Genomic DNA, 22,777 nt, shown 5'->3' with positions numbered 1-22,777 from the left:
CAAGCCAGCCTCTCCCCTGGGCCCCATCCAGCATGGCAGGGAAGCCTGAGCCAGGAGAGGCTCAACCTTCCTGCCACAGTGCATGCACGCAGACAGGGAGCAGAGGGCTTGTTTTCCCCTTCATACTGTGTCCGTGGGCTTTTGCTGTCCTGAGGAGCCAGGTGATTAACTTGTGAGGAACAGAGATGGTTCCTCTAGACCTGAGGCCCCTCTTCCAACTTGGGCTGCCTTGTGCCAGCGCTCCCAAGGATGCTTGCTCTCACCTGGGCTGCTGGTGCTCGATTTCTGAGTCTGCAGATGCAGGTTCGTGCTCTCAATAACCAGACAGGCAGAAGCCTCAAAGGGATTGTGCCAACTTTTATTTTATTATCTTTTTTGGAAATGGGATTTGGAGAAGGGAAGGGAAGGAGATGTGCAAGGGGGAGCTGATTGTTGCAAAAGGAGATGCTTTGGATGTACACTGGCAAAGGTGTTCCTGTCTGACTGGAAATGACTGAAGCAGTAAAGCATGACAGGCTGGATGCCACCTCGGTGGATGTGCTTGCTTTACAGGGTTTTTGGTTTTAAGGTCTACTTTGTACGTTATTTCACGTACAAAACAAAAAAGCATATTTTAATGTCAATATATGTATTTGTATATATATGATATATATACACACACATATTTCATATCCTTGCGACTCCCAGTTCCTAAAGGCTTCAAGTCTGAAGGGCCGTGCATATATATGCATTATAAAGAGAGATGCCAATTGACTGAGACAAGGCTTTCCTTACTGGCTGTGTGATAAATAAGTGGGCAAGATGTCTTTAACTGAAATCTCGCATGTGTGCAGGGAGGTGGGGTCAGCCGAGCACTGAATGGCAGCCCCCACATTGCCCTGTCCGTGGCTGTTCCCTGCAGGGGTGGCATCTGGCTGCCTGTGCTGTCCCATGGATTTGGGGAGCTCCCTCCTGTGGGGCTCAGAGAGGCAGACTGAAACACGCTTTGTTCTGCTGCCTGTGGGTCAGGCACCCTGCATGTTGGGGCTCCTATTTCCCCGTGGGGCTTCCAGTAGACTGTTTTGGTTTCTTTACCACGAAGGAGGAGGTTTGGTGGGCAAGAGGGGAAGGGGTTTGGGAGGGGAAAGACAGTCAAAATTCACCATACGATAGTTAGACAAATCTTCATAGAGGTCCGTCTGCCTGCTCACCGTGCTCTCTCTCTCTCTTGCTCTCTCGTGTTCACTCTCATTCTCTGCAGGACGTACGCTGTTGTAGGGCTAAAGGTCTCCTTTTGTCAGGCTAAGGTCAAGTCCATGGTTGGCGGAAGGCAGCCCTTCATACGGGCCTGTCCACGGCGTATTGGCAAGGGCTCAGATTGGAAGCCGCTGTCTGCACCGCTGGGTAGGTGAAGTTAGCATGCTGCTTGGCCTTCAGCCGCAGGCTGGCCAGGCTGGAGTTGCATGTGTCCCTGTACATGTAGGGGCTGGCTGTTGAGGCGTAAGGACAGGCACTGGATGAGACAGCAGAGTTGAGGCTCGGGCTGTTCAGGTTGTTGATGTTTCCCAGGTTGTTGAGGCTGGAGGCCGGTACTCCGGTCACCGCAGAAGGGACCATGGATGAAGGCATGGTCATCGAGGCGATGGAGCTGGGTGGGGAGAACATGGGCTGGGAGGAGAGGGGACTGACATTCATGGAGTTGAAGAACGGGAAACTCTTGGCTGAGAGCGGGCTGGTGGCAAGACCCTTGGTGGCCCAGTTGTTGTAGGAATAGCTGGAATACATGTCGTCATAAGGCTGCATCAGTCCGTTGAACTGGGCTCCAAAGCTGTTCTTGCACAGTTCGGCCTGTTGGTTCCTCTCCCGTTTCCTCCACTTAGCTCTGCGGTTTTTGAACCAGACCTGCAAGAGAGAGAGTGGGAGGGGATGGGAATCACTCTGGGCTGTCTCTGGAAGGGGCTTTGCCCCAGTCTCTTTGCCCAGGAAGGTGAGAGCTGTTGAAGGGCTGGGGATGCTCCCAGGCAGCTGGGAGGCTGAGCATCAGGAAAGGTTTGCAGCAAGAGGTCTGGGCTGCAGGGTTATCGCCCAGTGAGAATCACCACCTAAATCAAAACTTAGCTACTGCCATTTTACAACATACAGAATAACCCACCTCACTCAACAAATGGATGCCCTTTATACAGGGAAAAGGGAGGAAAATACTTGCTATATTTCCAAGTGACCACAGCCCAGGAGGAGGGGTTGGGGTTGTGTGACTTGGGAGCAAAGTATTTGGGTGATGCGGTTTGAGAGCTGCTGAGTGGAGGAAGTAACTCTCTTGTTTTGACTTCACCTCAGGACCAGCTTAGGGTGGAGTGTTAGAAGTGTGTCTTCCAACACACAAAGGAAAATTTGTTAGCATTGAAGGGACTCAAACAATATAACTTCCTAGAGCGTGGAAGCTGCTGGAAGGCTATTCATGGTGCTGCGAACTCATATTTCTAGCAGAGGAGAGAAGCTCTCATTCCAGCTGGAGCCCTGCCACACTATGCCTGTGAGTGCACAGTGGTTTGGGAACCCGAAAGAGTGCCCTCCAGCAAGGCTAAGGCTGGGGGACAATGGCACTGCAAGGAAGGGGTCTTCTGGGTCGGGGCAGTCAGCTGGTGGGGTTCTGCGTGGCAGAGCCTGGGCTTTGCATCTCCCTGTGCTGTTGCAAGGTGGCACTGGATGGGGAAGGCACCACCAGCATGGGGTATGCGTGTGGCTGGGTGTGTCAAATCTCTGGTGTAGAGCCTGGTGAGCTGTTTTCAAGACAGGGAAATTTTCTAGGGCCCCTAATTCCTTCTGTGGTTTGGGGACAGCTTGGTGGCTTGTATCACAGCCAGCTTCCTCCCCACAAGCTTGGGCCTGGGAAGGCGGGAGGGCTGCAGTCCTACCCGGACTCGTGCCTCTGTCAGGTTGGTCCAGACTGCAATCTCCTCCCTGGTGCTCATGTCTGGATAACGGTTTCTCTGGAAAGTGGCTTCCAGCTCCTGGAGCTGCTGGCTGGTGAAGTGTGTCCTCTGCCTCCGTTGCTTCTTTTTGAGCGAGCTGTCTTCAGGGTTGGAGTCGTCTGTTTGGTTTTGCTGGGACTTCTCGGTGTCTGTGCAAGAAACAGAAAGATGGGATAGATTCCCCGAGTTAACTCGGGGGCTTGGATGCATTTGGGGAGTGTGTCCTTGGAGCAACCAGTGCATGCTCAGTGAGGTCCCCCTCTGCTGCGGCCACCAGCAGCTCCAGCTGTACCCACAGAAGTGGTCCCATCTTCCTCCCTCGCCCTTCGGAGTAGGCGTCCACCCTGCATCACAACTAATGGCCCCTTGATGCCGCACGGCTTGCCCTCATTTAACTGCTGTAATGGATGTCAGCTTCCAAGTGACTGGACTTGGATTTTCCAAACTTCTAATCTCTGATTTTCATTTGTTACAGTTAAAATGGGTAATAGTGGCAGAACTTACCCAGGCCAGCAGTTTCCTGCTCTGCTTAAAAGTCTCTGCCTAAGGTGCCCTTTAAAAAAACTGAACAGAAATTGCCACTTACAACACAGCAAAAGATCCAGTAGTGTTTTTGTGGGCAAGTGATGGGAAAGGGCAAATTGCCAATGATAGCAAGTTGAGGCTCTTAAATTAACTAAATTTGAGAAGCACAAATTTTTATCCTTCTTCCCTTCTTACTCCTCTACCTTCTTTCTTAGGTGCACATATTTTTATTTGTAAAAAGTAAGAGGTGGCTTCTCTTAGACCTTACCATGTACCACTCCAGCATCTCCGCATCCTTCCACCCCTGCCCTCCTCCTCACTGGAAGATCTCTCACCTAGAGGCAGCATCTTTCACTTTGTTGCCCCTTAAATGAACATCTTGAAACTCTCCAGTGTTCACACTGGTATCTAACTGAAAAGTACTGCTCAGCCTCCTCCTAGGCATTAAGCCCAGGCTTTAATGCTGAGCTTTGGGCTCCTGTGGCTGGAGGTGGGCAGTCAGGTACTTGCCTGTGCCACAGCCACTCCTGGGGCTGTCAGTACTCTGCAAACAGGGGCAGAATGCAAATATAAATATTTGCCACCATCAAAAGAAAATATCACATTTGAGCACTTGGGCAATCTACGGAGGACAACCACAGGGAGGAAAGCTACAGGTCATGTTTAATTCTGCTGGGAATCAAGACAAGCCACCATAGAAGAAAGTTATTCCAGTGAAAATAACTTCTGATGTTCACCACCTCCTTCCTCTAATCTATAAGCAAGGTGAAGCAGTTCCAACTGAAAATCAGGTTTTCAGCAGGGAGGGGATATGTTCTTTTACAGTGGGAAGTACTCAGCTAAACTAAGTAGAAATTATTGCAAACAGTTGCTGAACTGCTGCATCTGGGAGAAGAACCTTTAAAAATCCTGGCATCACTCTGATAAGATTCATATTAAAAGGACTTTTTGTTTGGTTGTGGTTTTTAAGTGGAAACTAGCTTAAAAGACTTCAAAGTCCAGAAAAATCCTAACATGGAAGGTGTCTTGTACAGCCCCTTAAAAAGCAGAGAGGCAAGAAAACAGTAACCTGGAATACAGGTGGGTGAGGAAAAAAAAGGGTTCCTCAAGTCAGATGGATGTGCTCTGGAAAAATGTACCCCATAAAACCTAAATGGAAAAGAGAGAGCCTAAGAGAGAAGCTGAAAAGCATCTGAGCCCCAACAGAGAAAGGACTCTGCTGCCAAGCAGTGCTGTACCCAATAGCAGGTGCTTTAGTGGAGCCCGGTCCTGGGAGACACTCCAGTCCCAGGAACCTGGTGCCACTACCCCATTCCTGTGGCAGCATGTTAATTCAGAAATCTCTCCCTGCTGTTCCTGGGAACACCCTCCTTGCACCTGCCTTCCTCCAAAGGGAGCAATGCTGGAGTCATGGAAAGCAGTGGCAGGAGAGGCACTCGCTCTTCATGGAGGAAAACCTGGGTGCGCTCAGAAAAGGTTTCTTTCTATGGGTACATGTTGCACTGACTGAAGCCACGTGGGTTCCCCACAGGCTCCCCACCAGCCGCCTCTGCTTCTGTGGCATGTTTAATGCTATCCACCAACAGGAAAGCTCATGCAAAGAGAGCAAGCTGGCTATTGCTCATGACAGCAGGGCACAAGCTGGTTCCGCTGAGCAGGAAGGTGCTGTCTCCTGTTCCCAGTGCCAGGACCAGATCATGGTTCCATCCAAGGTGTGCCCACATGAGAACTTTCCCAGTGCACTCTTGAAACAGACAAAGCCATAAGATCTGAAAAGTGGAACGGTAGGAGCTGGCTGTGGTCTTCTGGTACTCTCCTCGTTCCCATGAGCATCTTCATGTGGGAATCCCACGTTCAGCAGAACTCTTGGAAGCATGCTTTTAATGTGGATTATTTTATAGTGGTTCTTGCCAAGGAGATAAATCTGATTTCTCTAGCTCAGTGCTCTAAGCCAGTGTTGGAAGAGGGAGATTCCTGCATTATCCATCTCAAAAATGGATTAAAAGGGGAGCGATGCCACCACGTCTGACCTAGTTATTAGGAATGGCTCAGTACAGATGAAGGGACATTTGGTTTGTTTGTTCATCTGCTAAGTCTGGGTTAAGAGCCTGATGCATACAGGGGATATGTTCCCATAGGAGTCCCTGACAAATGTGGATTTCCAAAGGGGCTGCTGCCAAGCTGGAAGCTGTGCCCTGATCGGGAGCTCCTGCTCAGGACCGCCCTTCATGCAGGAAGAAACTATACTGAGAGGGAAGAAGAATGGAGCAAAGGTACCAGTGGCTTATTGGCTGCACGTGGGTAGAAGAGCTCACCAAGTATCTTGCTTTGGTATTTGACTTCTCCATACCTTCTGGTATAGAGCTTCCTATAAGTCTTCTGAAGTCCAAGGAGATGTAGGAGTCCTGACTTTGAGCCTGGAAAAATCTCTGCAGCTACATGTTCCTCTTATTGTTCTCTCTGCTTCTGTACCTGCTACCTGTGGCTCTTCCTGAGCATTGCTTATAGGGAGTGTCATCTCTGTTTCTGCTTCTTCTCTAGGCAGGGGAAAAGTGCCCTCTGTAAATGGTGCAGAGCTTGGACGTTGGAGTGGAGACCAAAAGCATGGCAATATAGGGAAACGAGAGACCCCGCAGGAAGGACAGACCCTGTGGGTGCCCTGAATCCACGCTGAGGAGCAGAATATAGGGAGATGCAGGGTAGGTCGTCACCTTATCCTCGCTCTCCCCCTGACTTGTGTTGCCTGATGAAACCAAATGGAAAGGGGTGTCACAAACCATGCCACACTGTCAGAGGACACTTGGGATGTCTGAGAGCTGAGCCCAGACAAGCAAGGTTTGTGTTCCCTTCCTCGGGAACTCTTACTCTGCGGATGAAGGAAGCAGAGCTGAGGACGAGTGGGCAGGCTGCTCTCTTGAGGACAGGCAAGAAGTGCCAGAAGTGCAGCCCTGCCCCACGCTGGGGCAGCCCTCAGTGGCACGCTCTGCTCTGCCTGGCACTGGTGACATGTGGCTGCCATTGGCCTCTCTGGTGTGAATGCACAAGCTGCCGGCCTCCGCATGCAGGTAGTGCTGGCAAACACCCGTCCCCCAGAACCATTTTATTTCTAGACCGTTTAAGACAGTGGGGAGTGACGTAGCCAGGCACCCGGCGTTTATTGTCAACCCAAAATAGGTTGTGGAATATATCTCGTGCACGTTTGCCCACTCAATGAAACGACTGCGGTCATAGCTGGAATTAGCTGCTCATGCCTAATGGAAAAAAAAAAGTCAGCTCCTAAATTGGCAGTTCTGCAGCGCGCCAGGGTGGGCTTGATCGGGAAGGCCACTTGAATGGAGACGACCGCCATGCATCCAAAGCAGCTGACGAGGAGCCACTGAGCTTGGGGATGTGCCCAACTAAGGTACGCGTGCAGCAGGGAATTCGGCGGGTGGATTCTCTGACCATAGTTATCCCAGCGTAACTCCCTTCATGATACTTACTCCGGGGAATTTTAATCTGCATCATTATGCTTATTAGCTTTTGCACGCGGATGAGCCTGGAGGCTTTACGCAGGGAGCAGCAGGCTGTCCCTGGCCCTTGCCTTCCCTCGCGCTGGCACTGGCAGGAGCAGCTTTGTATTGTCCTGCCACATCGAGAGCAACAAGGGATGGAACGGTCACAGGACAGATGCAAAATCCAGGGAAGCCATAGCATTTGGTAGCTGATTTCTGAGCAGGCGTGAATGGTGATGTTTCTTCTTCAGAGCCTGATAAAGAATGCAGTAGGCTTGGGGTTGGTTCAGCCTTTGGGAATGATCAGAGGCACCTCCTTGGGACAGGAGCAGCTCACTGCGGAGCCTTGCACCAAGACACAGGTGACCATGATTTTTCAGTTAAAGCAGGGGCAAGACAGTATTTCTCTTCCTTCTTATTGCCTGAACCTGGAAAGTTCAGCCCAAGGTTAACCCATAGCATGGAAAGTTTCAACCTAAGCAACTTAAATGAAGTTTAAAAAAAAAAAAAAAAAAAAAAAGGGGGGGGGGGGGCAACTTATAACTAGGTGTAGCCTTCTCTCCCTTGGATGAGATTTCCCATGTTGTAGGGAGAGCTCTCCTGCTCTGGGGACCCAGTTTAGGTGAATACAATAAAATCATGGTTGGGCAGTGACCCAGCTTGCCCGACTCCTGCACACAACAGGCTGTGCCCTCTGTCAGCAGTGGTTTCCTGCAGGCAACCACATCACCGGGACGGTGCTCTTGCCCTCCCAATGGCTGTCATTGCGCTACGCAGCCCTATGTCTTCCCCCTGCTTGCTGGGACAGCTGTGCTGCTGTGGCACTGTGCTGGCTTATGGTATGAGAGGAAGCTCAGCGTGTCCCTGGGAGCACCGCAGCCGACTCCTGCAAGCCACTGGCCACCCGGATCCACCCGCAAGGACAGGCCAGGGCCTCTCTTGCATCTTGAGCCTTGCACTCACCGCTGTGGTCCTGCCCTTTGCAGCTGTGCTCGTGTTGAGAGGTTCCGGAGTCTGAGAGAGACAAGGCTGGGCTGCGAGCCTCCGTGTCTGCCAGCAGGTTGAAATCCATGGGGCAGGGATGGGTGGCAGAGGACAAGGAATCTGAAAAAGCAGCAGGCACAGGGTGATTAGAGAGATGAATTTGTGTATGTGACCTCTCCCCACCCCTTCTGGGAGGGACTTGCCAACCCTTGAGGAAAGACCTAGGAAAAGCAAAGGATCCCTCTGTGATCCTTGGACCCCTTTGAGTTTCCTGGCTGGAAAATGGACATGCCAGGCTTTCTGCTGAGCTTCCCTATAAATCAAAGATCATCTAGTGACACTTCTATTTGCAGCCTTCAGAGAAAGAGCCTCCAATTTATAGGTGACATTCAGACTGAAATAGCAACACCGGGAGCATGCTGTGTAACGGAGATCTGAGGAAGTGGTTCTGGACCAGCCAAGGGCTGTTAGCACCTTCTCCAGACATCTCACCTCTCCCATCCTCCCTGCCCAGCTTCCCTCCTCTTTCTCCCTTGCTTCTGCACAAACCGGTCAAGCCCAAGTAAAGCTGTCCAGAGAGCACTAACACAGACGTACACACACACAATCGCAAAAGAAGAGCACCCCTGTGCGTGGCACTGATAGGAAGGCATGTCTGCCTGCACAGCTGCTGCTGCAAGCAGGGACCCAGGCAGTGCGAGTGGAGTCCTCTGGGGTACATAAGGACCTCTGTAGCCTGAATTAACACGGGAATCGCATTACGCACCCTTGGGTGCCTGGGAATGAGTGATCCTGGCTGCAGCAGCAGCTCGCTTCCACCCTTGGGTCGTCCTGGCTGAAGGCTCCCCATGTCCTCCCAAGTGACTGTCCTGTGCCTGTGAACCACCTCCCCTGGCTGAAAGCATCCCAGCTGGGAAGCTGGCGGTGCTGCTCCCCACAACTGCGGGCACCACTGGGATTTCTCTACCACCTCTTTCCACACCTCTGTCCCAGGATCAATTACTCTCATCATGCTCTTCCTCGGGGCCCCTGCACCCTCCACCTGTGTTGCCCAGAAGAGCTCAGCTGAGAGCACCACTTTGTTCTGGACCACCCTGGACACTCACGAAGAGGCAGGCATGAAGCAGTACGGGCTACAAGTCCAGCCACATCACCCTGGAAAGGTGAACTGGCCCTGCGTTAGCCCTTAATCTGAGTTTTGGGTCATAACCCTGCTGTATGCAGGACCAATGCAGGTGTAATGGTTTTTGAAGGCTGGACCGCTTTGAGGGGGCCATAGCCCCGGAAACTCTAGTCACCCCAGCTAATAGCTCACCTTCCCAGCTAGGGAGCCTCTCACTCTAAACCATAACAGCAGCTGATGCACTGTGCCAGGATCTGGGACCCCTGGGTTTAGGGGGGTTTGGACCAGAAGTTTGGGATTTCCAAACTGCAGGTGGAGGTCAGTTGTGAAGACTGGATTCTAGCTGGTAAACGATTGCCCAGCCCCTCAAATTCATGCGTGTCAGGGAGGGAGCCTGCTGAAGGCAGTATTTTGTCTGGACTGCACTAGCGTTTAGACATGTAAACAAGAGATTAATCGCATAGCTGTTGCACCTCCTTTGGAGGTGGATGACAGTGACTAAGAATGTATTTTCAGAGCTGTCTAAAACCTCCTACCAATTTGAGCAGGGCTGCTGCCAGGGCCCTTGGCAAGGCTGACCCCCATACCTGCAGCGTGCTTCCCAGACCGTGGTAAGAGGGCAAGGAGCCATTTCTAATGGTTATCTGCCCAGTTTCTGCAGCAGATCTTGCTCACAAAATCACCAGCAGTTTCCCTGGCTCTCCCCTTCGCTTGACCTCCACCCCTAGCCTTTCCCGGGCGCTGACGAATCTGTCTCAACACCAGCCTCAATCAGTGCTCTCCGAAAGCAGCATCTAATGAAGGGACCTGGTGTCTGTTTCCCAGACCTTTGCCTCGCTCTGGGCTGCTCCTCTCCTGTGGGAGAGAAGTGGCAGGGGCTCCATCTTTGCTGTGAGGTTGGTTTCCATTTCCACCTCGCAGCAAGCCTGACCTTTGATGTCCGCCGGCTGTGTAAGTTCCTGGCAGCAGCAGGGTACAGCCCTGTTGCTTTTTGCCATGTGTACGTACACGAAGTGATGTGACAGGGGCTGTGTTTTCTATAATACCTTTGCATGGAGTAGGGGGAGTCCATCTGCTGCTGATATTGCCATGGCTTTTAGCATTACTCTCGGAATTATGCAGAAACGCGCAGTGAATTAATTCCATGGATTAAGTCTTGATTAAGATGTGTGTCACTTTGCTGTCTCAGAATTTATTAAGAGCCCTTCTTGAGGCGGCGGCAGATGGAATTTCTGCCCAATGTTTGTAGATGATAATTTCCCCTCTTCTACAGCCATTTGCATATGATTGCATCTGTCAAGCACAATTTCCTCTCTTCTAGGGCTTGACTCTGTACTGGACCAGATTTAAGGAGGAATTCAGACCTGCCTTGCTGTAACTGAAGGACACTGTCCTCCTGTGCAGGGTCCTGTTTGCTTTGATACTCTTTTTGCACATCTTGCATTGCTTTCATCTGTGCAAACTAGAGCGAAGATGGGAAAATCAGGGAGGAGTATTTTACAGCTGGTTCCATAGGTGTAAATGACAACACAAGGTACAAGGCTCAGGGGCAGCCAGTCCCAGATTGAAAATTCATGCCCCATCCTGAACTGCACCAGTGCAGTGGTTATGAGGTTGATCCAAGCTGCTAGGCACAACGTAGCATGCCTGGCCTGCCTCAGAGATGCAGTGGGCACCTAGATTAAAACTGGTTTTAAAGTGTGGCCCACACTCAAGTTGAAACTGGGACTTGTGGCTCAGAACAAGTTTGCTTTTTGAACTGAACTTAAAACCAGGAGGATTTCAGAGAGGAGATTTTGTATGTATAGATGTAATTACGTACCTATTGCATGTGCCCTATATGGTGGCATCAAGGAAGGCTGCCTCAGCTCACTGAGCAGGTCACGGAGAAGCAAAAGCAAAGGGAGAGGGGGATCTGCTCAGCATGATTATGAAGGACCACAGGAAAAGTCTGCAATGGGGACAGCACGTGAGCTCTGTACCAATGTATTTACCCAAAGGCAACCCCATGCCACTGACACAAAAGGCTGTAGGTATTATTCTAGATTATACAGCCCTTTCGGATTTAATTAAAGGAGCTTTCTTCCACATTGGCTAGATCTCGGTGTAGGCAGAGACATTAAGAAAGTCAACACTAAACCTTCATGGCATTTCTATCAAGTTGTTTGCCTGGTCTCAGGGAGTTACTGAAATTGGCACCTCAAAAACACCTTTAGACAAACCCAAATTTATCTCCATCTGAGTCTTCACCTCACTTTTAACATAAAAGAACAGTTTCTTTAGGCACAGCTCCTGTATTAGCAATATGCAGCCAGGCTTGCCCAGTGGTTTCAGTTTTGTAAAACTAGCGCTGGCTCCTAGCCTGCTCCAGTACCTGTAACTCCCTCTATCAACGTACGCAATTGCTCCCAAGGTAAAGGTTCCCAACTCTGTAACAAACACGCCCTTTCTTCCAGTTGCTACCCATGTGCATCCTCTCCCTGGCTCCCGTGCAACAGGGAGCCCTCCAGCTGGACTGGGAGCTGCTGTCCCTGCCCCGTGGGCACAGTGGAGGGCAGGGCGAAGAGACCAGCTCTGGTTCTGGGCCTTTTCTCATTTCAAATTCACCCCCTTTCCATTTCTGCATCAGTGTCAAGCTGCCCATGTTGGGGCCATTGGAGCAGAAGCGCACTTCTACGTGAGGAGGGAAACCTTGTTTACCCAAAAAGAGCAAGCGAGGGCCCCTGTGACCTCTCTCCTGGTTCTCAGTAACACGCTGCTCTATCGGTCAGGAGCAAAGATGCCTTTGCTTGGTTTTTTTGGAGGGGCAGGAAGGAAACATAAAGGCTGACTGTGAGCCAAGTAAGGCTAATTATAGTGGTGGCTTTTGTGAAGTGGATGTTGCCTGCTGAGAGCTGCCTTCAGATTGACAAGTGCGTGCTGCTCAACTCCCTGCGCTACTGTCGGGGAGCAGGCTACCTGCTGAACCTGCTTTGGCAGGTTGATCTGGAGGGGAAAAGCTGTCTCGGGTTGTTTTGATGTTATTTGGCTTCCCATGGGCATGCAGGGGACCTGATACTTGAGGACCTAGGCAGCAGCAGCATACGGACCACTGGTGACCCACAGGTAGGAGGGAAGCCCAACTGGCTGGGCTCCCTCCCGCAGATCGGCACAGCCCCACAGACCTGTGAGCTTCCCCCACTGCCTGTGCCTCCGGCCAGGCCCACGGTAGCTGCAGCCTCTGCTTGGCATTGCTGATCTCCACAAAGGGTTCAGGGTTATCCCTCAGGCTGAAAGGTGCTCCGCGATCGGCTGGGGGGTCGGTGTCTTTTCTTTCTTCCATCCCCTGAGGTGAAGGTATGATGTTACACTAGATGTCTTGGGGTCAGAGCTGTCTCTTCCTGCTCCATCAATCCCAGAAGTCAAACTGCTGGGAGTAACTAGATTCCTGATGGAGTCTGGCCGATTGCTTCACTCCTTTCGTGCTCATGTTCCCTGTGTGCTGCCTTACTTTTAGCAGAGATAAACATTTTGGACTCTTAACTGTGCATTTTCAGGAAGATGATCTGCCTCCATACTTTGGTCCCCAGGAGGAGCTGAGCTAAGGTGGAGCCCCTGCCTCTTCCTCTGCCCCATGTCAAAGGGAAAGGGGCTGAGGCTGTGCCTGTTCAATCCTGGAATAGCATTTTGTTCTCTGGATACATGTGTTTGTTCAGGGGATGGTGCCATCAGAGTGCCTGTGGGCTGGGATTTCAAGTGCCACAGCGTGCACTGCACATGAATCGCATGGCAACCCGAGAGCCAGGCTCTCTTCGCTGGCTGACATGAGTGCTGCCTGCAACAGGCTCTTTCCCTGCAACTAGAAAGAAAAAAGGATGGGACACAAGACAAGTTGATCTTTCTTTCCTCAAGACTACAGAAATACAACTATGGGGAAACCAGGGTCACCCACTGCTAAACATCTCAGTGTAGCTTGAAGTCTCTAATCTTAATGGAATTGCAGCAGGAACCAAGAGTGACCATTAATCACTGGAAGATAAACAGCAGCAGCCAAACGGTGACCCAGAGCACAGAGCCATTACAGGACAGCAGAGCAAGCTGCGTGCCTCCCAAAAACTTCAGGCTGTGCACAGCCCCAGGCTAGCTGAGCAGTGCTTTTGGGTGCATTCTCAGAAATGGATTATCGACCTCCAGCAAGGGCTGAGTCACACATTACAATAAACTTTATTTCTCAATTTAGTCCTTGCAGTTGGGCACTAACTCCTGAGCTCCGATGGTGGGTTGTTTTGTAGCGGTGTGTGCTGCTTTGAAGCCCAGACCATGGTTTGGGTTTTTTTTCCTCCCATCAGTAGGAATTCCCAAAGCTCCCTGAGGCACTTGGTATCTTATTGCTGTCAGAGCAAGTTGGCTGGCACTGCCCTGCACACGGTGTGGGCTGCAAGAGCATCACTGGCAGTGTGTGATGCCACGCTAAGCGCAGCAGCCCGGGCCACGGCTGCTGGGCTTCCTGCCTGCAGCCATTGGCATAGGCTGGCTTTGAGGAGGGCATTCAGGCTGTTTCCACTCTTTTTGTGCGTGGCTCCATGGAGAAGTTCCTGATAACGTGAGGCAGGAAGAGGATGGGGAGATAAGGCACTGTCACTTACTTGGCTTATGATGTAGGTAGAACCGCTTGGCTGTTCTGAGACTCCATCCTTCATCTCAGAAAATGATGTTAATGAGCCTATCTGAGCTAGTAGAGGCAATGAAGCAAAATTCCTTTAAGTGCTTCCAGATCCTCAGATAAGAGGTGCTAGGGAAATGCCCAGCCTTGCTGGACACTGCCTAATGCATTCCCCAGGGGCTGGCGGCAGCCTGCAAGGTGAGAGCAAGCCGCTTGCTTCCTCCGCTTTGACAGGAGCCTCCAGCTGCGGAGGAGGGTGACCGCTGAAACCTCTGCTCTGGGCAGCACAGGGTTAATAAATCACCCGTATTCCGGAGGATTATCACAATGGAAACGTCCCAAGGATTGACAGCTCCATACCCATGTCCACAGCAAAAAAAGCCCACAATGGAATGTGTCCCGTTCGCTTATTTGATGGGCCGCACCGTGCCGCTGCGCTGGGGAAGCGCCCTGATGTAACCATGCCCTGTACATAACGCACCGTCCTCCCCGACGGCTGCGTCTGCGGCCCCCGGACCAGACTGGTGCAGACCTCACTGAGCTAAAGCGTGGGGGTCTGCAGAGACAGGGTGACGTGCTTGGGCTTGGCTTAAAGCAAGCTATTTGCATTAGTATCTTTGGAACCCAGTGCTGCCCTTAGCCTTCCTGGATAGTTTTTGAAATGGCGCCCAAAATTTGGAAATGAAGAGCTAATCCTAACACAGAAGGAAAGTCTTGCCAGACTTTCTGTAAAGTTGGGGTTTTTTTCCCTAAACTAAATGTTTGTACTTCTTGCATTCTTGTAAGCATTGCACTGCAGGTCTCGCGGTGTCCGGCTGGGTTTCTGGTATCCCTTGGACGCTCTGCCTCAGCGAGGCTTTCAGCACCTTGGCTCCGTCAGCCAGGACTGGGATTTTCTTTCTGACAGACTATGCAGTTATATTAATAAAGCCATGCTTTGTTATGGCTTATTTTGTTTGTTAGGCATCTGGAACAAAATAAATCAGCAAAGGCTCAGTTTTGCCCAAACAAATGGCGATCGCACAAAGTTGCTGGCGTGGTGAGGCTCCACGGCGCAGGAGTGCTGGGAGTGAGAGTGTGGTCTGCAATTACGGGGGAAGAAAAGTCCTTCAGGGAAATTAATCCCTTTGCTTTGACGAAGGGAGAAAAGAGACCAATTTCAGTAAGAAATTCTGCCTGGGGAGAATCTTGCAACTGAAACAAAGGACCCGCTAAAGCAGAGCACTGGCATCGGCCCGGCCCAGACGTACCGACCCCACTCGTCCCTGCCTGCCCTTGCCCGCTCCCACAGCCCCGGCTGGCTTCAAAGCGACCCATGCCAGCACCGTGGGATCTGCCCATGTCCACATGGGAGAAATACTTGCACAGCCACAGCGTATGAGGGACCGTGATCTCCTCTTGCACCCACAAGCTGAGCAGGAGCAGAGCCGGGAGCAAGACGAGACAGTTGCAAACCAGGATCTGGGGCAGGAGTGAGAGGCACAGGCAGCCTGCCTGCAGCTCAGGGGCCAGACACGCGCTGCTCGCACAGCAGCAAAGGGCAGCAGGGCCTGGCATCAGCAGATCGGTATGCATTGCTGTATTTATTTGGGTGATTGTATGAATTTGACTAATTATTCCGGCAGTCAAAGGGAACTGGCCTGATTCCCATGGGGGCTGTGCTCGCAGCAGCATGGCAGGGTCATTTCTGTATCTCTGCCGCCGTAAAGTTGGCCCATTTTAGGGAGGTTTAGATAGCGAGATCAAGGACTGGAGCTCTATGACTCCAGCTGCTGTCAGGAGTTTTGTATGCAGATGGAGGGCAACAGATGACTCAGACATTACCGAAGATGTAAATGATTCTCACAATTAGTAAACAAGCTCAAGAAAGCCCCTAATCAAGTGGGTGATGCAGGGGGTTGAAGGTCAGGAAGGATCCTGCCGTGCCGTCGGCACGTCATACCCTTACGGCTGGCAGACCTCGATGCACTGTAGAGCTGCCCGTGGCTGCCATCCATCAGCACTTCTGCTAGAAATCCTTTCTGGAGAAGTTCTACTTGATCATAATCATTTATTCTGTGACAAAACTTGGCAAAACCAGCAGCTATAAAGCAGCTTTTTTGGGGGGTGACGTTGCTGGATCGTTGTTTTAAAACAACCTGGCGGAGCCCAGAGGGTTGCAGGGCTGCAAAGGGAAAAGTAGTGACTGCTAAGGGTGCCGTGATGGCCCCACCAGCCGCCATGGCCAAAGAGTGGCTCTGTTGGTTAAGGCAATGAGAGCCCAGAAGCGGCTGGCTCGCTCGGAGGGATGTGTTGTCTCACAGTGCAAACCCACAGCGCTGGAGGGAGCCGATGTCTGCTGCGCCTGGCTGTAAGGTTTCCTGATGATTTGTCTTTTTTTTTTCCTCACCCCCCCCCCCCCCCCAGCAATTTATATTTAAATTTTTTTTAAAGCTCTCTGGCAGGAAAACCCTTGCAGGCTGCTGTGAATAAAACAAGCGGATGATCTCAGCCCGCAGTATCCCTCCCCTCTTCCTCGGGATCCTGCGGCTGGTAGGGCTGGGGCAGGGGGAGGGTGACTCCGGGAGAGATGCTGGAGCTCGCTCCCCCCAACTCTGCCTTTATGGACCTTGCAACATGCCCTGAAGGTCAGCCTGTTTACCCAGACGTTGTTTGAAGGGGGCTGAGGGAGGTGATTACCCTTCCCCACTGCAAACACTGCTGGGTCCGATCCTGCAGCATTTTTGCAAGCGGCCTGTGCTGGCAGGATCAGGCCCACAGACCGCCTGGTATTTGTGCCGTGCCCACAGCAGACGGTTAAATTGTGCATATCGGGGGCAACGACGAGGAGGAACGGCGGGTGGGTGAGCAGGGAGGGCTGGCAGCCCTCCATCCCCGCAGCCTCTCGCCCAGGTGCCCCGCTCGGGGCCGTGGCAAACCGCCCCGTGTCCCTAAATTCGGGGGCACAACAGACATCACAAGCAGCAAAACAAGAGGTTTGAATTTCAGGATCCTGAAATGCACTGTACTGCCTAAGGACTGCATACAGAGTCTGTCTCTCCCCCCCCCCCCCCCCCCCCAATTCCTTAGTTTTTCCATCTGCTAGAGGCTGCATCCCATGCGGAGCCTTGGGAGGTAGGCAGTTTGGGTGGGTAGGAAAGCAAGCTACAGAGCCCTAATTACTCATCCAGTCTGGCCCTCGGGCAATCCCATCAAAGTGGTTCAGACAGAAAAGGGACCGGGCAGAGGGAAGTGAGCTGTCTCAAAACACTGCCGCTTGGGTCACACCACCTCCCTTCAACCGGCCGGCCAGCCTGCCTGCTCTGGGGACGGGGACCTTACACCCTGGAACACCTCTGCCTCACCCAGCCCGCTGTGCCAGCCTGCCAGCAAACCCCACCTGCGGCCCCAGGGCAGCAGGAACGGCCTGCCCAGCCTCCCGCCGTGGCCCGGGACTAGGGGCACATCTGAGCTCAAGCACTGGGTTTTCTAAACACTGGTATTAAAACCCACCCAACAAAAATTAAGCTGCGAAACTCTTATCAATGGGACACAAAAGCGCGTGTTGTTTGTCACTTTGGCATTTCTCCCTGGTTAGGTACGGATCCATACCCAGACTGACCTTTATGACTTGATTGATTTAGCTTAAAGATTTAGATTTTATTTTTTTAATCATCCTGGTACACCCAGTCCTCTAGAAAGTCTTACTTATTTTGCAAAGTCTTACTTATTTTGCAGGAAAACTTCCATGAATTTACTTTGAAAAAATAACCTTGCAATAAATGCATACAAAAAAAGAAAAGCAACCCCAACTTGTAGAACTGGAAGTTGGGATATTGCGGCACCAAAAATAAAACTGATGGAACAAAAAGGGAATTTCATGTGGTTTTCATTGTCAAGTCTAAGCTCAGAAACAAACAGGAAATAAAAATGGCTAAAACAAAAGAGATTTCTTTTAAAGTGTGTTCAAATCTAAGTGGGGAGCTGCTTTATTTGGGAGGGATTCTCTGTTTATTTGTTTTTCAGAAAGAGGAGTAAATAAAAACGTCCACACACAGACAGGTCAACTTGATTTACAGTTAAATCCTCATACTTCTCGCTGGTCATTTATAATAAGCTTTTTTTAAAAAAATTAGACTTGCATAAATGGCAGCATTGGAAGGGGGAGAAAAGGCAATGGGGTGTGTGGAATGCTTCTGCTTGAAATGAGGATGGGGCAAAGAAGGAACAAAGAGGAAGAAAGAGAGGCGAAAGTAACTGCAAACTCTCTGGTCATTCATTTTATTTCATCTTTGTACTTTTTCAGTTTTTGCAGGCAGCTCTGCAGGCACTGAGCCTTCCAGGCCATGCCATCCCACTGAAGATCCCCAAGTAGCAAATAAATGCGTTTATTTAAGAAGAGTAGTCTGCAGGATCAGGGCTATATGAAATAGAGCAGCATATGTGCTATATCCTACAGACAGAAGTATTTCTTAGGCTCTCAGGTTTGGGACTGTGGAACTTCTTTGATAGGGGTTTACAAACAGGTGTTTCAATCACAGTAGCTCTGATGGTGATTTTGAGGGGTTAATTTAATGCAGGCAGGACCCAGCTCCCCACATCAGCCGAGATCCCCAGCAGCTACAGCTCCGTTAATGTATCTCTGAACACTTTGAACAGTTGAAGAATCAGATGGACAAAATTAATAGCAGCTTCTGCAAATTCAGCTCTAGTTTCCCTCCTATTTTGCACTGTTAACAGGGTGTAAATGTTTATTTTCTGGTGGAGCTGCGGTTTGGGAGACAGCAAAGAGCATTGGATTGATGGTCAAGGAACAGAGCTTGTATTTCTGGCTCAGCTCAGATCAGGTAATTCTACCAGAGCTCAGTTTCTCCTCTGCACAACAGGGATATTTCCCTTCATGCTGAAGCATCCAGAGATCCACCTATGGAGAGGCTAGGTAGCTCCCAAGGAGAGACATCGTTAAGGTGCAGCTCTCCAGTAAACGAGGGCTCTAAGCTTGAACTTGTACCCTGCAAACCAGCAGGAAATTTCCTGTTCAGTGTGTGGAGAGTTGGCCCTCTTCCTCAATCTGCTGGGCAGTACTCCGACACCAGTGGGGAGGGAAGGGGGGGATCTCACTCACTCGCTCACTCCCCATCTCTTTTTAAAGCCTAATAATAACAGAAACGTTTCTCAGCTTCTGCCCAGCTAGATCTCCTAGTTCCTTCCTGAAAACAACTTTTAATATTTAATTCTTGCTGAAAACCAGCAGATCCATCACTAACCATCCCACGGGAATTTGCGGCTCTGGCCAGGCTGCCATACCTGTCCTCCTCCAGGGTCAGAGGGAGATGAGGATTTCGAGCAAATCCTTTCCCACAGAAGCAACCCCCTCTGCGCTGAGTCCGGCCCCGGTCCCTTATGCTGCCGAGCCTCCAGGAACAGCCTGTGGACTCCCTTAAATGCCCCAAGGAAGCCCAGAGCTAATAACCAGCTTCATTCAATTCCCAGTCACATTATTATCCAATCTGCCAGAGGCATTAATATTCAGAGGTGAGGCGGGAGGAGGGCAGGGGTGCTGGCGAAGGGGGGGAGCAGCACACAAAGGGGAGGAAGGGAAGCGCGGCGGGCTGGCCTCAGAAATCCTCCTTCTCCAGCCATCTGAAACCCCAGCCCATTTCAGCTGGGTGTTGACAAGAGAGGGTTTTTCCTATGGCCTCAGCACTAACTTCGATGCCAGTTGGTGGAGGCTGTCCCCCTGCCAACAGCAAATGCCCGGGCTTGGCACAGCCCAATGCCCTCAGCCCCAGCAGCCCACGGCAAGAGGGAGAGCTTTGCCCCCTCTGCCATGAGGCCCTAAGTAAATAGCAATCTCCCATTTTCAAACAGCCAGATAATCACTGAGCCTGCATGGAGACACCACAGCCTCCCATTTCTGACCCTCCACGGCCCCACAGTCTCATCCCGCTGCCTTTCCGACACAGGGCACACAGCATGAAAACACCGATTCTCCCCATCAGGGACTTTGTTCCCAGCCCAGGTACCCCCCCTGTCCCCAGAGCTGGAGCACATGTGCCAGGTCACGAGACAGACCTCATGTCCCCAGCTCATCTCGTCTTCCTTTTGGAGCGGTCTCCTAGATCGGGTTTCTGGCTTTTTCTTTTTGGCAGTCTCCAAAGTCAGCCTCACCTCTCAATCTCAAGGTTTTGGGTAGCATCTGACAGAGAGAAAAGATGCCACTCTTTTTTGCCAATTCTCCATAGGTACATTAACCAATACTTTTGCAATCCAGTCACAATTTGCAGATCTATTAATTGCCTGAATTAAGCCCTTATAGAAATGTAATAGATATTAAGTGAGGCTTGCAGCGGTTCCTCTGCTAGAGAGAGATACTGGTTTTTAAACCAGTGCCTTGGACAGGAGACAACTCAGGAATATAGATGGGTGTTCATGAGGGGAACCTGGGCTGCAGGTCACACAAACCCAGTAACACCAGTAACAGCAAGAAAAACACTGCCCTTCCCCAGACCCCTCTCCAGGCTGTCGGGGAAAGACATTTCCCCGTGAGGGGTCCCTGTAAGGAGTACCGGGCATGGCACGACCATTTGCTGATGAAACATCAAACCCTGCTCTGCTTCTGCGGACATTTGTGGAGACTGAAAGCAGCTACCGTGCTCTGCTGGTCCCTCAGGAGCCAGCAAGCAGCTCTTTGTCCCTCACAGCAAGGCACCGTCGAAGCCTGCACAAACACCCATCCCTCCGGCTCACCGACAGGCCGAGGGGCTGGGAGGGAGTGCAGGGAGCCAGGGAGACTGTGATTCCATCACCAGAAAGGTGGTCCTTTCCCTGTCTTTGGAAGGCGGAACAGGGGTGACGCCCCTGAAAGGCACCTTCCTGAGGTGTTGCTTTTAGCATCTCCCAAAATTGCAGGGGGGATAGAGCCATTTCATCCCTAGCATCCTCCAGGCCATGGGCCAGGCGTGGAGGACCCACAAGCTTGTCTGGGGGATGCCGAATTCCCCTCTTTGCCTTCAGCCCTAGTCTCCACTTAGAATGTGCACGGATCATGGGCCCATCCGTCGGTAGGCTGCGTCCCTCTAAGGTGAGGGAACGGGGAGGCAGGCGAGGGACTGGTTTTGACTGCTGCACCGCCAGCTCGCGCAACAGCCCGGCGTGGTGGCTGGGGGCTCACACCCGGGGTCCTGCACCAGCGTGCCCCTCTGCGGCCACCCCTGCGAGGCCGGGTGGGAAAGGTGTGCGGAGCCCCGGGAGCTCGCTGCTCCGGGCTGCCCAGACCCGGCGGGGAGGGGGGGGCTGCACCGACCCCCGCCAGCGCCTCTGCAGGGCCCTGGCGCTGCTGGGGGCGGGGGGAAGCCAGCACACTCCCAGCCCGCCGCCTCAGCTGTCCAGCCGCGGGGGCGCCGGGAGAGGGGCCGACAGGTGTGCCCCGCTCGGCGGCACCGGGCCCGCCGCCCCCCCCCGGGGCCCCGCCGCCCCCCCCCCCCCCAGCCCGCTCCAGCAGCTGCGGCGGAGCGCGGGCGTCGGCCCCCGCCCCGTCCGCCCTCCTCCGCCAGAGCCGCGGCCAGCCGGGGCGAAGCCGTCCGTCTCTCCCGCTCCGAGGAAGAGGACGGGGGGGGAGGAGAAGGGGGTGCCGCCCTGGCGGGCTAGCCCCTTCCCCGGAGCCGCACTCGTTGAGCGGGGAATAGCCGAGGGAGCGGCCGGTACCGGGCTCCGTCGGGCGCCCGCTGCGGTCGGCCGGGCTTCCCGGGCACACGGCGGGACTCTGGTTTGCACCGTGCCCCCGGCGCCGGGGAGCCGGCGGAGCCCCGTGCAAGCGCCCGGAGGTCCGGCGGCCGGCTCTGCCCGCAGCCTCCCAGCTCCGGGCGGCCGCGCTCCACCGCGGCGGCTCGGAGCTCCCGGCGGAGCCGCCGCAGGGGTCGGCGCTCGCCGCCGCTCCTTCCCCCGCAGCCCGGCCAGGTCTTTTATTCCCGGTCGGGCCCCCGGGAGTCCCGGCCGCCGGGGCGCGGCAGCCAGCGGCGTCCCGGGGCAGGTTCGCCCCGTCCGCGGGGGCCGGCTCGCCCTCTCCCCGACGCTGCAGGGAGGTCGGCTCTGCTGTAAACAGGAGCCAGCCCGTTACATAAATATAATTTATCCAACTGTCCAAAAGCCGTCGGGCTGCCTTCCTTTTCCCCGGCGACGTCTCCCCGCGCCCTTCTCCCTCGGACCCTGCAGACAGCTGAGCCGCAGCCCGCAGCGCCGTTATTTACAGCGAGCCCCGGCTAATTTAAACAGCCCCTGCCCCGCTCGCCCGAGTGGAAAATGACTAAGTTTAGCAACGGCGAGAGGCTCCGGCACCGCTTGCCGGGAGGGGCCCGCGGCGGCCCCGAGGGGGCGGCCGGGGCTGCGGCACCCCGGCGGCAGCGGCGGGCAGGGGGCCGCCGGGCCCTGCAAGGGCAGAGCGGAGGAGGCGCCGCGCCCCGCCGCCGGGCGGGCGGCGGTCCCGGCAGCGCCGGGGGGGGCAGCTCCGCCGCACACGGCCCCGGGACCCCTGCGGGATGGCAGGGCAGGGCTCGATCCGCCCGCTCTCCCCCTGCCCCCCGGCTGCCGCCCCTCGCCCCGCGGGAGGCGGCGGAAAGCGGGCCCCGGCCGGGACCGGCGCTGCCCCCGCGCCGCCGGGCAGAGCGCGCCGATCCGCCCCCGCCGGGGATGCTCTTACCCTGCGCCAGCGTCGGAGGGGCTGCGGGGAGGGGTGCCCGGGCTGGCACGGAGGGGCTCACGGGGAAAGAAGGGGAGAACCCCGCCCGGGAGGCCGGGGACGGAGGGGCACTTACAGCGGCTCCAGATGCGGGCTCGGCTGGGCGGCCTTAATCCTGCGAGAGGGGCGAAGCCGGCCCCCGCCCCGCGGCCCGGGCTGCTCTGCCGCTGTCAGAAAGTAAATCCCCCCGGCTCCCTGGGCACTCTGCGCCTCGCTGCCGGCCAGCGGCTCACGGGGAGGGCGGAGGCGGAGGGCGCCGGCCGACTGCCTCCCATTCACCCTGGCCATTCACTTTATGGCGGGCGGCCGGCGCCCCCCGCCAGCTGCACCGGGCGCCCCGCT

At 53.6% G+C, this 22,777-nt stretch overlaps 1 protein-coding gene across 1 annotated transcript; it reads right to left on the bottom strand.

Annotated features, from left to right (window-relative positions):
- Nucleotides 1-346: 346 nt before the first annotated feature.
- PITX3 (paired like homeodomain 3) lies at nt 347-22,777 on the bottom strand. The gene is made up of 4 exons (XM_030029952.1): nt 22,512-22,777; nt 7,934-8,074; nt 2,895-3,100; nt 347-1,881 (listed from the first exon to the last, which is right to left on the bottom strand). The coding sequence occupies exons 2-4, from the start codon at nt 8,040-8,042 to the stop codon at nt 1,318-1,320; spliced, it is 879 nt and encodes a 292-aa protein (XP_029885812.1). The 5' UTR covers nt 8,043-8,074; nt 22,512-22,777; the 3' UTR covers nt 347-1,317.

This window comes from Aquila chrysaetos, chromosome 11 (assembly GCF_900496995.4).
Source record: "Aquila chrysaetos chrysaetos chromosome 11, bAquChr1.4, whole genome shotgun sequence".
Classification (NCBI taxonomy): Eukaryota; Metazoa; Chordata; class Aves; order Accipitriformes; family Accipitridae; genus Aquila; species Aquila chrysaetos.
Note: the sequence above shows the minus strand (reverse complement) of the source record. Positions and strands in the feature narration are given on the sequence as shown.